Source organism: Podarcis vaucheri, assembly GCF_965113315.1.
Source record: "Podarcis vaucheri genome assembly, chromosome: 5".
NCBI lineage: Eukaryota > Metazoa > Chordata > Lepidosauria > Squamata > Lacertidae > Podarcis > Podarcis vaucheri.
Genome location: NC_138763.1, coordinates 66,206,090 through 66,224,439, shown reverse-complemented (window position 1 = coordinate 66,224,439; position 18,350 = coordinate 66,206,090). Strand labels below are relative to the sequence as shown.

General features: G+C 45.5%; 1 protein-coding gene across 3 annotated transcripts in view; it reads left to right on the top strand.

Annotated features, from left to right (window-relative positions):
• Positions 1–6,275: 6,275 nt before the first annotated feature.
• The window catches only part of TNKS2 (tankyrase 2), a 34,227-nt gene continuing 22,152 nt past the window's right edge, over positions 6,276–18,350 (top strand). For 2 of the 3 annotated variants that reach the window (XM_082222017.1, XM_082222015.1), the window contains exons 1-6: positions 6,276–6,677; positions 9,657–9,881; positions 14,783–14,878; positions 16,112–16,148; positions 16,982–17,057; positions 17,980–18,074. In XM_082222017.1, coding sequence (XP_082078143.1) covers positions 6,443–6,677; positions 9,657–9,881; positions 14,783–14,878; positions 16,112–16,148; positions 16,982–17,057; positions 17,980–18,074 — 764 coding nt within the window. In that variant the 5' untranslated portion in view covers positions 6,276–6,442. The remainder of the gene's footprint in view (positions 6,678–9,656; positions 9,882–14,782; positions 14,879–16,111; positions 16,149–16,981; positions 17,058–17,979; positions 18,075–18,350) is intronic. The other variant, XM_082222016.1, reaches the window with a different exon arrangement.

Genomic DNA, 18,350 nt, shown 5'->3' with positions numbered 1-18,350 from the left:
AAAGTGTTAAAGAAGGATAGAACTTTCTTTATGTATGCAACTACAGCAGCAAGAATACTTATCGCAAAATATTGGAAGACACAAGATTTGCCCACACTGGAAGAGTGGCAGACGCAATTGATGGACTACATGGAACTGGCTGAAATGACTGGCAGAATCCGAGATTTGGGAGAAGAAACAACGGAAGAGGACTGGAAAAAATTTAAGGACTATTTACAAAAACAATATAAGTTGTATGAATGTTAAAAATTTACACAATTCGGAAACTATAGCTTCAGCAATTAGATTTGGGAAACAGGAAATTATATTTTAAGTAAGAAAAGGTCAAAATCTAAGGTAATACTATGTTTAATTTAAGATATAAGTAACTGATGAAAAGTATGTTAAATTTAGAGGTATAGTATTTGAAAAGTACAAAATAAGGTACGAAACAAGGTAATAATTTGCTGATATCTTTATTATAAAGAATGCAGGGTAAGGGAGATGCGAGGAAGTCCAGTTAGTTATATAAAAAATGTGTTGAATGGTTGGTTTTCTTTTCTTCTTTTTCTTTTTTTCTTTTTCTTGTTCTTTTACTTTTTTCTTCAGTGTATGTTTCTAACTTTGTATTTGAAAACTTAATAAAATATTTATAAAAAAAGAAGAAGAGAAAATCCTTTCGCTTTTCTGGGGCGCAGGGAAGTCTCAGAGCCGGAGGTTGGGGAAGGGACCCCCTTTGCTCTGCCCTCTTGTCCCGTCTTAGATTCGCATGGGGGTCCCCGCCTGAGCTTGCCTGGCCACCGGGCCACACAAGGGCCGCGCTCTACGCGGCGCACCTTGCTAGCCGTGCAGCTGTCCTCCGCGGCTGCGGAGCGGCCCTGCGCCGGTGCCCAGCCCCTCTGCCAATGACAAGCGGGCGACGTCGCAGGCGGGGAAGGCGTCGCTTTCTTTCCCGATCCTTCATCCTCCGATTCTTCCAGCCCTTTTGTGGGTTGGAAGCTCGTCTCGTTCGCCCTTCTCCTTTCTTCACCCTGCGCGCAATTTTCCTCCCTCGTCTCCCTCCCCATTTCTCCTTCCTTCCTGACTGACTGACTGACGGGCTTGGGCTCGGGCTCAGGCTCGGGCTCGGGCTCCGGGTCGGGCTCAGGCTCGGGCTCCGGGTCGGGCTCAGGCTCAGGCTCGGGCTCGGGCTCGGGCAGCCACAGCGTCGGCGGTGTTGGCGATCGGCGGCGCGGGGGAATGGCCCTTCCGGGGGAGCCGGCGCTGCTCAATGGGGTTGCCAAGGAGACAGGCCGGCCGCCCCCCGCCCCCGGCCCGGCGCCCCCCGCCGCGCGGGTGCCCGTTATCGAGCTGGTGCGCGCCGGGCGCCCTATAAAAGCCGCGGACGCGCCCACCGCCGCCCGAGATTATTGGGGGGGCTGAGCCCCCCCAAACGAATTTTTGAGGGGGCTCGGGCCCCCTCAAGCCCCATGGAGTCGGCGCCTATGTCACTGCCTCACGTGTTCACAAAGAGAAACTCTTTGCACCTCTCTGTTTAGAATGGAACAGAGGGAGAGTGTCTGGCATCCAAACACAGGCAGCTTTAAAGGGGCACGTTCCATCAAGAAGGCACGCCATTGCAAACAGCAGTGTGGATTTTTGAGGGGATATTTACTGAACCCTGTTGCGGGTGCCATAGGGTTATTTCTTAATGAAGTCGCTCAGTCATGAGAAATTATTGAAAGAATGCTTGTGGCTAGAGATGAAATGGAATTTTCCTACTAATTTCAATGGAGTTGGGAATAAGTAGTTTAAAAGGACCTAACTGTGCCAAAAACTGGGCTGAATGGATACAGGGAGGGAGGGTGCACGCGTGTGTAGAAATGTAATCTATAGTGGCAATGTTTTGTCTGCCAACCCAATTCTGAAAACTGGAATGGCAGTGCCAGTAGAAAAATAAATGGTCATAATGATCATTTGGTATTGTGAGCTTAGGCATCTGATTGCTGTGTAAATGAATTCATCAATATGCTTTTATCTAGACTGCTGCTTGATGGTGATCAGGGATTTGATAAAAGAGAGTTACCGTAATGGCTGTGGACGGTTGCCTGAATGGGCAATTCAGTTGGAGAAGTGGGGTCTCAGACCTCTGAGCATGATCCAGGGGTGGATTTACTGGCATCTTCAGTCCAGAACAAAAATATGAATATGCTATCAATATAATTCTGTTTCCCTCAAAATATTGAAGACTAGGGTGGTATACAGGGGTGACTGTCTCCCTTGTAGGAATCCATTAGAGCAGGGGTGGCCAACTCCCAAGTGACTGCGATCTACTCACAGAGTTAAAAACTGGCAGTGATCTACCCCCTTTTGTGGGGTTCAGGTCAAAGTTGTTGAGATTTTTTTAAGGGTGGAGGAGGGCCCGTTTTTTTAGGAGTGCAGAGAGAAAATGTTGAGCTTTTTTTAGGCGAGCCAAAGTTGTTGAGCTTCTATGGGGAGAGCCTGTGATCTACCGATAGATCATGACCTACCTGTTAGACATGCCTGCATTAGAGGAATGGGGAGGAGGGAATTGCTCTGCCAATGTGGAAATAAAAGGCTTTTGGAGGCAAAGAGCAAAAGCATTTCTATGCATGCTTACATTGAAGTAAACTCATTTGAATACTTTGAGTCAACATGCATAAAACTATGATAAGACCAATATGAAGCCCTGGTCAGAAGCAGCAGGCTGGAACAGATCAAAGTGGATCTGCAGCTACGTCCTAAGCCAGAGGTCTCCAACTTTTGTTGACCAGTGGGCATAGTTGAATTTTGAGAGAGTGCTGGGAGTGCTGGTCACAAAATGGCTGCTGTGTGGTGTGTGGCATCACACAAAATCACTGTCATTATGGCCATGGCATAACCCAAAAATAGAGAGAGTAACCTCATGGTGAGCTTTCCCCCCCATAACTGCATTTCTAAACTAGAAACCAGTTTATGCCTGTCATATGGCTGCTAAAGGCACAAGAACCCTGTTTTCCCCAATGTCAACCATGCCCCAAAGCCTAGGCTGCCATCCTATACCCTCTGACCTGGTAGCAAGCCCTATTAAACACTAAGAGACTTACTTCTGAGTAGACATACATGCTATTGCACTGTAAGTGAATTCTTAATTCTGCCTGGTCTTCAGCTCCTACATAGCATGAGACAAGCCTACGCCTCCTTCCGCATTTGTCTTTCTGTAGGGAGGGGGGATTCTTTAACCTCCACCCACACTTATTGTGTAGTAGTATTTGTAGAAAATAACATCTATGGACTACCTGCTTTCAGATGAACCCATCACAGGAAAGATGCATCCTGGATGCTTGGGGAAAAGGAAGAGCTAACTAGGAAGAGTCTAAGGACTAGAAAAGCAAATGCGCACCAAGTGGGAAGGAAAAGAGCACCTCTTTGGGACCCCAGAGATCCTGTTGCCTAGTGCCCAAACACATTACATATCCACTAGAGCTCTGACTTGACTCATTGGCTAAAAACACTAACAGGTAGGAGTATCACAAATCATTAGCACATTTTGTTTCCTATTTTTCTTGGAGGGCTATAGACTTACTTTTTAAATAAATGAAAGCTTAAGATTCTGGGGCCACTGCCCAGGGGCACCAATAAAGGCCTGGTTAGGCACCAGTTGACAACCCCTGTCCTAAGAGCTGCTGCATACGCTGGCCAGGGCAGAAGGAGGTGCTGATGGGTTATTAATATTATTTTGCTGCACCAGTTCTAGGCTAGTGCATCAGAGGGTCCCAAATTTTGCACCTTTCCAGGAAACTAACCAGTTTTGGATCCACTCTACCACACTAGGCCCTTAGGATGGTGAAAATTATGATGGCACCACACACTGCAGCATGCAGTGTGGACCTCCACAGTAGTGTCTTTCCAAGAAAAAAGAAACAGAGAATGAGTCTATGAGAGTTAGACACCCCTAAGGCACTGACCAGGTGATCCTAACTGTACATAAGACTGGGCTGAATGGATTAAGTGTTTGTGTGTCTGTGAATGAATGAATGAATGTGTGCAAAAATGTAATACATTGTGGCACTATTTTATTTGCCAAATCAACTTTGGAAATGAAAATAGCTGTGTGTAGAAGGAAATGTGGTCAAAATGATCATTTGGTTTAGACATGATTACTGTAAATGAGTCTATCACTATGCTATTATTCATATCTCATGGATATGAATAAGAATGTTAATGAATTGGATAGTTGCCTGAATGGGTAATTCACCTGAAGGGATGTGCTGAAACAACTAGCAGTTTGGAGTGTGTGTTTTTCCAGTTAGCATTAGCTGGAAGTGGGATATTATATAGGAATACTATACAAGTTGCACTCTTGGGTTTTGCTGCCAGTTTTTAGGAGTCTGCTCTCTTCACACAGGCTCTATTTGTATATTCATACATAAAGTGATTACAAAGTCTTCTGTGCTCTATAATCCAAAGAAAATTAATTCCTAAAGTAAATTTTAAAAAGCTGAAATATATTTCTGTTCTTCACAAAACTCTTGTGTGTTTTGCTTAAGGCTGCAAGTAGATCTTGGTAGCAGCTAGATTTTTTGTTTTCAGAGATGCGGGATCAGTTATTGCATGCTTCTTTGTGCCAGAAATCTCCAGTTCAACCTGAAAACTTAATAGCATCAGAACTTAAGCCACTGTTATCCAAATCCCATGCTTGTCTACCAATGGAGCTTTCTCCCAAGCAAAGGATGCATAAAGAGTAAGCCCCCATTAAATTCAATGGGACTTACCTCTGAGTAAGCATTTTCAGGATTGTCCTATAAGTCTGAAATCTCCTCTTATGCTCTATTTTAAGATGATGACTAAATTTACACTTTGTGGATTCAACATCAAGTTCAACTCCCTCACCCCACCTTTTTTTCTTAATACCAGGCCCAAGTTCTATTTTGTTATGTTTTCAGAGGTTGTAATGCAAGTATAACCCAATCTGAGGTTTTGGAATTTTTCTTATGGACTAAAGAAACTGTTGCTTTTCTAAACCCTTTAGTAATAGCCATGTTTCATTATATTCACACTATAGCTATTTGCAAAGGAAAAACCCACACGAAGTGAGATTTTGATGTGCCTCTAATTGAAACTTTTAAGAGACTTAAATCTTCACATTACAGTTCACAAGAGTCATGCTTTATTGTGCTGAAACATTTTCGTTTGCATTGAGAAAGATAATCAAATATTGTTGTATTACAAAATCTTGCAATTGAAAATCCAGCCATATCAATTGTGCTTGCTGTTTTTTCTACCAGACATGTGTTTTTGAAAACCGAAATTAGCAATGGGGCAGGGGGAGTCCCAACAAGCAGTTATCCTACTTGCCTAAGACACTGACACTGGGATGACGCCCAACTTTACACTGTGCTGCTGTCAGGTGTGCCTGAAGCCACCAATTTCTATAGTGGGCATGCCCAACACTGGCACTCAATACCAAACAACAATCCCACTGCGATGCCTAGGAAGCTTTTCTTCCATACTGTGCTGACTTCATGACAGGAAGCCAGGCCTTATGAGGAGCGGTTGAGGGAGTTGGGTATGTTTAGCCTGGAAAAAACTGAGAGGAAAGGGAATAGCTAAAGGTCTGTCACAGGGAGAAAGGAGGAAGCTTGTTTTCCCCTGCTCTGGAGGGCAGGACTTGAACCAATGCATTCAAGTTACAACAAAGGAGATTAGGAACAAACAACAGGAAGAGCTTTCTGACAGCAAGAGCTGGTCAATAGTACAGCGTCTCCCTCAGGAGGCTGGGGTTTTTAAAGCAGATTGGATGGCCACCCATCAAGGATGCTTCAGTTGAGATTCCTGCATTGCGGGGGCGGGCGGGTTGGACTAGATGACCCACGGGGATCCCCTTCCAACGCTACAATCCCGTATTCAGCCGCGCACTGCGTTATTCCTAACACGTGTCTGCCCAAGCAGCGGTACCCACGGGAAGCTGACTCCCAAGAAGCCTTTCTCAACCTGTGGGTCTCCAGATGTTGTTCAACTACAACTCCCATCACCCCTTGCTAGCAAGCCCAGAGCTCAGGGATGATGGGAGTTGTAGTCCAACAACATCTGGGGACCCACAGGTTGAGAACGGCTGCTCCCAAGGAAGCCGGGCTGGGGGGCGGGGCTTCAACCGCCGGAGCACCGCGGCTCCCCCGACGTCACTCCGCCGCTCTAACCGCCGCGCCGGCAGTTCTCTCGCGCACATCGCGCATGCGCTTCCCGTCCCGCCTCCCCCCCTTTCATCGTTGCGCGCGCACCTCAGCTGCTCCGCCTCCTTTCCCCCCCTCAGTGGCTGCCTCGGCCGGAGGAGACTGTGGCGTCGAATTGCTCCCCGCGGCGGCCGCCGCCGCCACCGCCGCCGCCTCCCCCCGCCGCTCTCCGCGGAGAGAGCTCGGGCCGCCTATGGCGGGTGTTGGGCTCTGAGGGCGAACGCGGGAGGAAGTTGGCTCTTGCCCCCGGCATGGCGGGGCGGCGGGGCGGAGCGGCGGCTGGTCCCCTGGGGGAAGCGCTGCCGCCGCCGTTGCTGCTGTCCCCGTGCTGCGCCGGGGGGGCGTCGTCGTCGGATCCGGCCCGCGAGCTCTTCGAAGCCTGCCGGAACGGCGACGTGGAGCGCGTGAAGCGGCTGGTGAGGCCCGAGAACGTGAACAGCAGGGACACGGCCGGCAGGAAGTCCAGCCCTCTCCATTTCGCTGCAGGTACTCGCGGGTGGCCAGGCCGCCGCTGCCGCCTCGGGCGTCTCCGCCCCTGACTCTGCATGTGAACGGGGCTTCGGGGTATAGTGGCTTTAGGGCCGGGGCGTTGGGCCCCTTCCGCCGAGGAAGGTGCTGTTTGTTTATTTGGGGCTTTAAGGGGAATCATTCAGGGAGTTGGTGGTCGGGTGTCCCCACGACCGCACGTTGGAAATAAGAGGAGCCTCTAAACCCACCCCCTTCTCGTCCCTGATCTCTGGCCATGCAGGAGGAACTCACGAGATCCCCGTCCCTCAAAGCAGCCTGTGGGGGCTCGTGTTTAAATGGCCACCGTAGCCAAGAGCAGCCAGACTGACCCCCCCCTTCCCCCCACATACAGCGAGGGAGGCCTGCAAGTGGTGGCGTGGGCCGACCTTCCGCTCCGTGGGCGGGATGCATTGTTTTCAGAGTTTCCTCGGAAGGGCTGCTGCATACCTGAAAAGTGGCGTCCAAAGGGGAAGCAAACCGGTCCTGGCCAAGTCCTGACATTCAAAGGGTGTCCAGTTTGAGAAGGAAACGCGTCGGTGGTGAATTTGTTAATAAGTTCGCAATCCACTCTCAGAGCTAAAACGAGTGATGGTCCACATCCTGTAAACATTAGTTCACGTTGTGCTTTGTGGGCGCTTTCAGGAAGATGTTGTTGCTCAAGGGGGATTAACAAGCACATTGTGTGTAAAACATGCACATAGATGGGATGTTGTGATTAGGCAAGTGTGTGTTTAGAAGTTCCTGGAAATCATTGGTCACAATTGCATGTTTGCAGATGTCACATCAGAGTTGATAATTATTTTGTAATTCCATCTTGTAATTGCACACAAGGATGCCTTCTTCAGATCCAAGGCTTAGGTGGTGTTTTGCAACGCTGAGGTTGCTAGAGCTGACCCAAATAGACAAACTGAGAAAAGGAGGCTGGAGCTTCTTAGATGCAGGTTTTTGCAAAGCCTACTGATTTTGGCTTGCTTCCAGATAAGTTTGTTTTGGATTGCACGTAGCCTTAATGCCCAAGTTGTTTAGTCCATCTGACACGGTGAACTACTTAACTGTCATTCATTTGCCCAGATAGGAACAAGCAAACTTATCCTATCAAAAAAACACCAAATGATGTCTAGGCCAGCAACAGACCACATTAGCATATCACACCAAGCCATTCTATGGCTTTTAACAAACATGCAAATATACTGGCTCCCTTATACTTACAGGTAGTGGTTGAGAAGGTTGCCTGGTTTGGATGAAACACTAAGCCAAACTTTGTCTTAACAGCTGTTCTGCATTAACCTAAAATACCAGGGAGGAACAATAGTGGTGCAAGGTTTTCTCCAGAAGCATGTTTGCATTTGCACAAAACTGTGGTTTGACTAAGTGTGACATGCGAACTAGGCCCCAGGTGATTTAAGGAGGGGGCAGCAGGCAAGGAGAGGGAGACTGGCTAACCCTTGCAATCCCCATCAAGAAATCCCCCATGTGGCATTTAGGTTTATGAAGAAACTTAATTCCTAGGGCAGGGGCAAGTCCAAGGAGGGGAGGTCATAGGCTGAATCTAGATGCAAATCCCTTTAGCCCACAGACCAGCAGTTCCCCAACCCCCATACTCACTGGGGAAATCCCACTGAGGGGAAGACATCCCAACAAGTACTTTAGCCCTGAGCTCTTCATGGCTTTGTATTGTATAATACAACACTTGGAATTGGATTCCATGGCTTATCTTCCATAGATACTCCAGAGAAAAGCATGCCCATGTGGGTTGGTGAAAGTTGACTTGCTTGCTTTCACCTCATCCCACCAGCATCCCCTTCAAACCTACCTTTAGGGGTGAGGGCTCCTGAACTGTATACTGCAGATGTGTGCATTCAAATCCTATTCTGTTAGACCACAGTGTTTTTTAAGAATTGGAAGCAGCATAACAGATGGATCATTGCTTATGGCAGGAGCAGACAGAAGGTAGATCTGCATGATTTGCAATAGATATAGAAGGGTTTCTGACTGAATTGAATATTAGTATGCAAACTTGATTTTTTTAAAAAAATTAAGCTCTGGGATGGCTGACATTTTGTTAATCATTTATCTCAGCTTCTATGTTTCCTACTTGTAAAATAGAAGCATTAATTCGTTTTTTTGTGGCTCTACTGCCTATTGCTTGAGTTTTGTCTTAGAATCCCTGATCCCTGAGTAACTCAGATATAGGCTTCATCTTTTATATAAACATTGTCAGGTGCCAATTGTCCACCCTGTGCCACCATTTGTTAATCTAGCTCCACCTCATAGCCACTATGTTGCACCAGGCAACATATATCCTGAAGGCTACCCATCCCCGGTTGACATTGTGTATAGATATAGTTATAGTTATCCCATGGTTCCCTCAAAGAGATGCCAGGGATTCTGTATTGTTTACTGATGATGCTGACTCTGGCAACTGTTTCTCTGTCCAAATGATAAAACTTCCATTTGTTTACTATATAATGATACAAAATGATGTTTAATGCAGAAAGTAACATTTAAAAAATCCACAGTTGGGCAATATTTATTTGAACCACCAAAATGTCAGATGTTTGGAACTAAATAGGGTATCGGCCAACTGACAATTTATTTATTTATTTATTATCGGCACACATTGTGTTTTTGCAAATACTGTTTGAATAAAATTAGGGAATGTATACTTAGAACTGATAAGAAAATACACAGTGTATACTCTCCCCAACACCACCATTTCTTGAAAATATGGAGACTTCAAAACTTAAGGAAATTTAAAATCTCCAAAATAGGAGCTGTCTCCTGTTCTGTTCTTCAGCCTTTCTTTTATTTGGTTAGCCAGAAGCAGTTCTTTGGCATCTTGTCTAGTTATAGCACTCATGGTATATATAAGGAAGATTAGCAAGTTAGATTTTTGTTTCTTAGCTCTAGCTTTCTTCCTTTGAAGACTGACTATGTAAAACTACTTTTTTGTTTCAGGTTTTGGTCGAAGAGATGTAGTGGAATATTTGCTTCAGAGTGGTGGTAACGTTCATGCACGAGACGATGGAGGCCTCATTCCACTTCATAATGCCTGTTCTTTTGGTCATGCTGAAGTTGTCAATCTTCTCTTGCGGCATGGTGCAGATCCTAACGCACGGGATAATTGGAACTACACTCCCCTTCATGAAGCTGCAATTAAGGGCAAAATTGATGTCTGCATAGGTAATTTTTGAAAACACTTGTGGTCTCTGGATCATTGGTGGTTCAATCACCATTCAGGTGATATGTGGAGAAGTTGCAGAACAATCAAGAATTGATCCTGGATGTTTTTACTTTTTTCTGACAACAGAGATGGAAACCATTCTCATCAGGGCTGTGTTTGTTGAACTAGCTCCTAGGTCCTGTGATTTTCATAATATGGTGCTGGTTTTGACAATGGTTCCAGAGCTGAAAGTGATCCACAGGCAATTTTTAAGTAGTGCATGATGGGGGCTGGGTGGCAAAAGTATGAGAACCACTGGTTTTAAAGTGTCTCCAGTGTTTTTTTATATAAAGTGACACAATCATGCATATCTTTTAAATTGGAAAACAAGCTTTCAAACAATCTGAGGCTTTCTTGTAGAAATGAGGATACATTGTTCTTTATTAAAATAATATAAACTAGTCAACTATCCGTGAAATACCAAGTTGTTCAAAATATAAGTGGTTATATAGATAGTATGTAAATTAATTTTCTTCTTTTTCATTTTTGTGAGAAGCTGGTTATGGGTAATATCCAGCTTGGTTGGACAGGATCTGTCTGCATACATTCAGAGATATTATCTATGTTTGCACATAACAAACCTAATTAACAATAATATAACCAACCTTAAGCCAGAGTATGTTCTTGTTACATCCATTCATCCATAATTTTATTTGTATGCTGCCTTTCCATAGTTCAGACCATGTTCATTACATAATTACAGCATAACAATAATATATAAAATAAAGATACAAAAAAAATCAATAACAGCAACAAAGCCCCCCAACAAAAACCCCTAAACAATACCCTAGACCAAGGGTGTCAGACTCAAGGCCCGCGGGCCAAATCCGGCCCGGCAGACCTCCTCATGTGGCCCGTGTAGCCGCCGCCAGCGCTTTTTTTTATTCTCGCTTTTTTTTTAAAGGAGAAAGCTTGTGTGTATTCATTGAGGGAAAGACCGGGGCAGGGCGGGGTGGCAGCACTGCACATTCAGAGAAAAGGAGGCCAGCCCTGGGGGCGGGCTGATGCTTTTATGTGACTGACTGGCTCGAGGTTGTGCAAACAAGGCTGGGCTTTCCCTCCGCACGAAATCTGGCTGCCGCAGTGCCGCCTCTTCGCTTTAGCGCGCAGAAGGCGAAGCGCACGGGAGTCCGGCTCCGAGCAGCAAAGCGGGAAAGGAGGCACGCGCCGTCCCACCCCTTTCTCCCCCCCCCCAGGAGAGAAAAATGCCAGACAAGCCATAGTACGTTCCTAACGGAGGGCTCTCACCTCCACGCTGCCCAATAGCAAGCCACGACCATTCCTGCTAGCCAATGGCGAGGTGACAGAGGACTTTTCCTTTTCGGGCGGTGGCGTTTTGGCGCGCCAGCCGAGCTGGGGGATCAGAGCGCTGGATTCACGCCTGCTTAGCGGCTCGCTCTGCAGAGCTTTCTCCGAAAAGCAGTTGTTGCAGAGAAAGAGATATCAAGTTATAGGTTCCTCTCTCCGCGCCTCCCCGGTTGGCACCAGCGGCAACCACGCGAAAAAGTGCGCTGGTTTCTAAAGAAGTCTCGTTCCTCCCAAGGCACATGTTCACTTTTTGCAGAGGGGCAGTTGCAAGGCGAGGAAAGCTCCTGGTAATCATAAAAATCTCATAAGGATAATTAAATTGGGATGGGGAAACTAGCTGGGAATTGCATTAGGGCCACGATCCGCAAACCGCTTCCTCCGGAGCAAACACTTAAATAAATCCCAGTGGAACTTCGACCTTGCTTGTCGACATAATAGAGTGGTTACTCCTGTCCCAGGGTCTATTGTTCAAAAAGTGGCAGTTTAAACTATTTGCAGGCTACGTAAGGAGTTTGACGTGACCATTTGTGCTCTGCGAGCAACCCCTCGCTGGGGAGAGGCTGTTTAGCGCGGGAAAGACTCTTACCTTAACCCTTGCAGAGCCGCTGCTAGTCAGTGCCTGGCAGTGCCGGGCTAGATGGACCAATGGTCCGAATCGAATTGTTACAATACTGATGAGACAAATACACCAGTCGATGGCAAGCCTTTATTCTGAATGTGGCGGTGATTTGGAATCACTACCCTGCTCCAGTTTCACCTTGTCAGTCACTAATGTGGATTAAAATGCCACCCACACACGCGAAAGCACGTATTGGAAATCAGGCTTTGGTAGTTACAGCATGTTAACGAGTCTTGAGTAAGGTACCAGTACTTACTGCCTGGAATAAAATTGGCGTGATGCATGTGGGTACCGGGAAGACAAAAGCAAAATACTGCTAGATACAGGACTCACGGGATAAATAATAAATAATAATAATAATAATAATAATTTATTTATACCCCGCCCATCTGGCTGGGCTTCCCCAGCCACTCTGGGCGGCTTCCAAAAGAATATTAAAATACATCAAACATTAAAAGCTTCCCTAAACAGGGCTGCCTTCAGATGTCTTCTAAAAGCCTGGTAGTAGTTGTTCTCTTTGACATCTGGTGAGAGGGTGTTCCACAGGGAAGGCGCCACTACCGAGAAGGCCCTCTGCCTGGTTCCCTGTAGCTTTGCTTCTCGCAGTGAGGGAACTGTCAGAAGGCCCTCAGTGCTGGACCTCAGTGTCCAGGTAGAACGATGGGGGTGGAGACGCCGTTTAGGGCTTTAAAGGTCAGCACCAACACTTTGAATTGTGCTCGGAAACGTACTGGGAGCCAATGTAGGTCTTTCAAGACCGGTGTTATGTGGTCTCTGCGGTCGCTCCCAGTCACCAGTCTAGCTGCCACATTCTGGATTAGTTGCAGTTTCCGGGTCACCTTCAAAGGTAGCCCCACGTAGAGCACATTGCAGTAATCCAAGCGGGAATTACTTAATTATTACATTATTACAAAAAACAGTAATAATTGAATGCAGTGGCAATAATTTATGATAATAAAGAGTGGACACATAGTCCTACAGATACAACCGGCCCTTTGAGGGTGACCAAACTGCTGATGTGGCCCCCGATGAATTTGAGTTTGACACCCCTGCCCTAGACCTAATAGTGATAATAGTGGCTGATTGGGTAGTGTCAAACTGTAATTACAGTGGTGCCTCGCAAGACGAAATTAATTCGTTCCGCAAGTTTTTTCTTCTTGCGAGTTTTTCGTCTTGCGAAGCACGGTTTCCCATAGGAATGCATTGAAAATCAATTAATGCGTTCCTATGGAGACCGCCTTCAGACCAGGTCCAGGGACAGTCTGTCCCCAGACCTCTTCTGAAGGCTGGCGGGGGGAGAAGGACTTTTCTCCCCACCGCCAGCCTTCAGAACAGCCTTCTGAAGGCTGGCGGTGGGAAGAAAAGCCCTTCTCCCGCCGCCAGCCTTCAGAAGAGTTCCCGGAGGGCTGCCTAGGCTGCGGATAGCAGCCTGCTGCCCGGTGCGAGGCAGACATCTGCAGCTTGGGGTGCCCTGCAGGACTTCCCCGCAGGGCTCTGCAAGCTGCGGATAGCAGCCTGCTGCCCCACACGAGGGGCGCTCTTAAGCAGAGCGCCCCTTGTGCGGGGCAGACATTCACAGCTTGGGGAGCCCTGCAGGACTTCCCCGCAGGGCTCTCCAAGCTGCGGATAGGGGCAGCAGGCTGCTATCTGCAGCTTGGAGAGCCCTGCGGGGAACTCCTACAGGGCTCCCCAAGCTGCGAATGTCTGCCCCACGCGAGGGGCGCTCTGCTTAAGAGCGCCCCTTGCGCGGGGCAGCATGCTGCTATCCGCAGCCTAGGCAGCCCTCCGGGAACTCTTCTGAAGGCTGGCGGGGGAGAAGGGCTTTTCTTCCCACCGCCAGCCTTCAGAACAGCTTTCTGAATGTTGGCGGTGGGGAGGAAAAACCCTCCTCCCACCGCAAGTCTTCAAAACAGGTCCGGGAACAGAGGAGAAGCGCTGCGCGCCTTCCCCTCTGTTCCCGGACCTGTCCTGAAGGCTTGCGGTGGGAGGAGGGCTTTCCTCCCCACCGCCAACATTCAGAATGCTGTTCTGAATGTTGGCGGTGGGGAGGAAAAACCCTCCTCCCACGCAAGTCCCGGGAACAGAGGCGAAGCGCTGCGCGCCTTCTCCTCTGTTCCCGGACCTCCCACCACAAGCCTTCAGGACAGGTCTGGGAACAGAGGAGAAGGTGCGCTGCACTTCCCCGCTATCCCAGGAGATTTCCCTATGGGCTTTCGTCTTGCGAAGCAAGCCCATAGGGAAATTCGTCTTGCGAAGCCTCTAAAAATCGGAAAACCCTTTCGTCTTGCGGGTTTTTCGTTTAGCGAGGCATTCGTCTTGCGGGGTACCACTGTACATGTGAATGTGGCTGTTATTATAAGGTCGATGGAGCCTGCCTCCTTCTAGATGCAGAATAATATGTGCATTGGAATGTTTCCATACATTTCTCCTTTCCCTCCCTAGGGCTCCAGGAGGGATTTACTTAGCGCTCACATTAATTTCCTCCTAGAGCACTGTGTTGGAGAGGGGGGAGACTGATAGAGACACAGGAAACACTTTCCTTCTGTTCTAGCCAATTCTTTCTGCTGTATGTACATGCAGCAAGGAAGGAAAGGGAGGCATAGACTGTACTTGTGACTGAAAAAGAAAGCATGAAAATTGTGTTTTCACAGCGGAGTATTTTCCAGCTGTTCTGTTTCATCCTTAGGACCAGTTCTGTGACTACCTTTCCTTGATTCTGCTGTTTGTATAACTGCTTTTGAAAATATGTGTACACTTCCCAAGTGAAACTAGCCTTTTATACTGAAATGTTCAGGGTTATGTTTCATTATCAGGTTAGCATAATTCTAACTCTTATTTTATAGTTTTGGATTAGGGCATCTAATCCCTTAGCATCTCCACTGAGCTACTTCCTTGTTAAGTTCTGATGAAATCTTTATTTTTTTCTCCTTTTAGTACTGTTACAACATGGTGCTGATCCAGCTATCCGAAATACAGATGGAAGAACAGCATTGGACTTGGCGGATCCATCAGCAAAAGCAGTACTCTCAGGTAAATGTCTTTTTGTAATCTGTAAGATTTATGTTTTGGCTACTGCTAAGGTGGTATTGCTTCTATTATGCTTGGTGAGAGTAATACTCTTTGTTAACTGGAGAAGACCTGCTAAGAAAAAAAATCAGTAATACTTTGTAAGATTGGTAAAAGAACAGCCCATTTATTTTTTTACTACTACTATGGGAAAGCAAATACAATGGCTTGTTTATCCTACCATCATGCAAAATAAGTAATATTTGAAAAGAGTGCTACTTGTGCAAGTTTAGTAGCTAGCTTCAGAGTTGATTGTTTCATTTTGAGGGCTAAACTTTTGATTCCAGCTGTGCTATTTATCTAAATTGGCATAATTATACTTTGTATATACCATACGTTTTGACTTTATACAAAAATAGTGGGGTGATATTCAGCTAAGTTTTACTGAGAGCAGGGCCACTGAAATTAATAAACCATACTAAGTTAAGTAGATCAATTTCAACAGGTCAACTCTAAAGCCTAGTTACATCACACCCAGTATTTTAAAATTATCAAAATGGATCCAGTTCAGGGTGTTGGTGCTCATAAAAGTTGTAAATGACCTTGTCCCAAGTACTTGAAGGAGTAACTTCCTCCACATGTCCCAGTGTGTTGTGTGCAGTCAGAGAAAGAGGAATACAGTGGTGCCCCGCAAGACAAAAAACTCGCAAGACAAAAAACTCGCTAGAAGAAAGGGTTTTGCGGTTTTTGAGCTGCTTCGCAAGACGAATTTCCCTATGGGCTTGCTTCGCAAGACGAAAACATCTTGCGTTTTTTGCAAGTTTGTTTCCTTTTTCTTAACACTGTTAATACAGTTGCGACTTGACTTCAAGCAGCAACTCATAGAACGCGGTGTGGTAGCCTTTTTTGAGGTTTTTGGCGATTTTTGAAGCTTTTCCAAAACTTCCGACACCGTGCTTCGCAAGACGAAAAATTCGCTAGACGAAAAAACTCGCGGAACGAATTAATTTCGTCTTGCGAGGCACCACTGTACATTTTTATTCATCCAGGCCTTTGGAAGTAGATGACTTTATAACTGTAATTTTAATTATTGTATATTGAATATCACTTTATCAGATTTTGTTTCTAGCAAGCCAGCATACTATTTGGGGAGGGAGGACAGGATAAAAAACATGGGGGGGGGGACTTGCTTTATAAAAGTTTTACACATTTGTATTTGAAATAAAAAAACCCTATCTCATTTTTGCTAACTTTCAGGTGAATACAAGAAAGATGAACTCTTGGAAAGTGCCAGGTAGGAAATAATAAAAGATGTGAGCTGGATCTACTGCCCAGCCTCTTTCAAAAATACCCGAAAAATGAGACAGGCTACACTTTGAATATTTTTTCATATTCTGCATAACAAAGGCTATTCTTATGTACAGTTATGGATTGGAAATTATTACCATGATCTTAATGTCTGGCATTCTCCATGCAATGGCAATACTTCTCCAATGCAGGCAATCCACTCTGTGTGTGGAGGTGGGGGGAGGCAGGGACAGTGCATGAATGACATTCAAGGAAGGACCTGCACACACATACTGGCATGGGCCTCAGGGCCAGGCTGCCTTGCTCTCTACTCTACTCTAGTTGACTCTTTTCATTGGTTACTGTACTGGAATTCACGCCCGAAACAAAAAGTTGGCCGTGGTCAAACTTCTCAACAGGTAAATTAATCACATACACCCAGGGGATTTTGTCTTGACAAAGATAGAATCCGTCTAAAATGCATTGCCCCCGGACAAATAAAACAATACTTTTTAGGAAACCAGGAACCAGCATGCAAACCACCTGCCTGAGGCACCATATTAATCTCAGCCCCATTCCTAAAAGCGTTGGATGCAACCGCTAGTGTTCCTACAATAAAATAAGAATAGATATGTTGCTAGCAACTGTGATTAAGGATATTAGTATATGATATATGAAGTACAGTAAGCTAGTACCATTGCACCAATAAAATCTATTCCAAAGTTTTAATTTTAATTGCAAAGCATTCAGGTAGCTGTTTGTAGTTGCTTTGCAGTATTGTGTAAGTTGAATAAAGAAGGATGGATGCCAAATGTTCAGGAATCTTTAATTGCCTTTTAGGGGTGGAAATGAAGAAAAACTGATGGCTCTTCTCACACCACTAAATGTCAACTGTCATGCAAGTGATGGCCGAAAGGTATTTTGGTTTTCAAATGCCCACTTTCAAATGTTAGCTTTTTTAAAAAAAAACGCACACACACTTTACATTAAAATGTATTTGGCAATGTATTTGGTAACATATACTTTGGTTAATGTTTTGAATTACATTTTAATTCAGGTATGTTTACTTAAGGTAAAAATCTGATACTATGTGTGTTCCCTAGCTGTGTAAACAAAAGAGCCATGGATATTCTGTCTTGGCAATATCAGTTGTTTGGTTGTTATTAAAATTGTTCTTTTGAAAGCCAGTCAGAAAAAAATGCTACTAAGGAATCTAATATAGAGATTATGCATTGGTTTTCTTTGCCAAAAATGCTTGCTGTATCAGTAATATTACTAGTGTGCTAGGTAGCATTAATTACTTTCTATAAATTATATTTGCCTGGGGTGTGGACAGAAATCAAAATCTGTTGTCCCTTTATTATGCTGTCCTCTTTAAATATATTTATGTAACTAGTTTAGCTTGAGAAAAGATTGCAGTAATTTTTGCCTTTGAACAGAGGTGGGAAATTAAGCCTCATTCTTTCTCTGGCTCACTGTGCTGTACTCAAATGTAACTTATTATGAGAAAGGCCCTCCAAATCTATGGGTTGGATCCAGAGGTAGCATTCCATTGACGGAACAGCTCTGAATAATCAGGGAAGGTTTTGATCCAGCAGAAAATGAAGATGCTAGATTAGATGGGCTACTTATCTGATCCAGCAGGCTCTTTTTATGTTCCTAAATATCCTTCTGCCAGGTAGTAGAGGATGTGAGTTTTTGCTGATACTCCTCCCTTTGCAGCCCCCAGTGTCATGCTACAGATAACGTAGAATGCTTTAACTGATTTATTATTATAATTTTAATGGAAAATTTCCTTCTATTTATAAAACAGTTAGATTTATTTATTTTATTTCTAGTCAACTCCATTACACTTGGCAGCTGGCTATAACCGTGTTAAGATTGTGCAGCTCTTGCTACAGCATGGAGCAGATGTACATGCCAAGGATAAAGGGTAAGTTTTTCTTGGGAGGTTGTGGTATGATTTTGTAGATTCTGTTGAAGCATGGATTAGAGGCGGGTCAGGGCTGCTGATCCTTTTAGATTTGTCAGCAGCCTTTGACATGGTCGATCATGATCTTCTGGACCATCGCCTCGCAGACGTGGGGATACAGGGCATAGCCCGTAACTGGTTGTGCTCTTTTATCTCTGGTCGGGGACAGAGGGTGGCACTAGGGAGGGAAATGTCGTCACGCCACTCCTTGGTGTGTGGAGTGCCACAGGGCGCAAT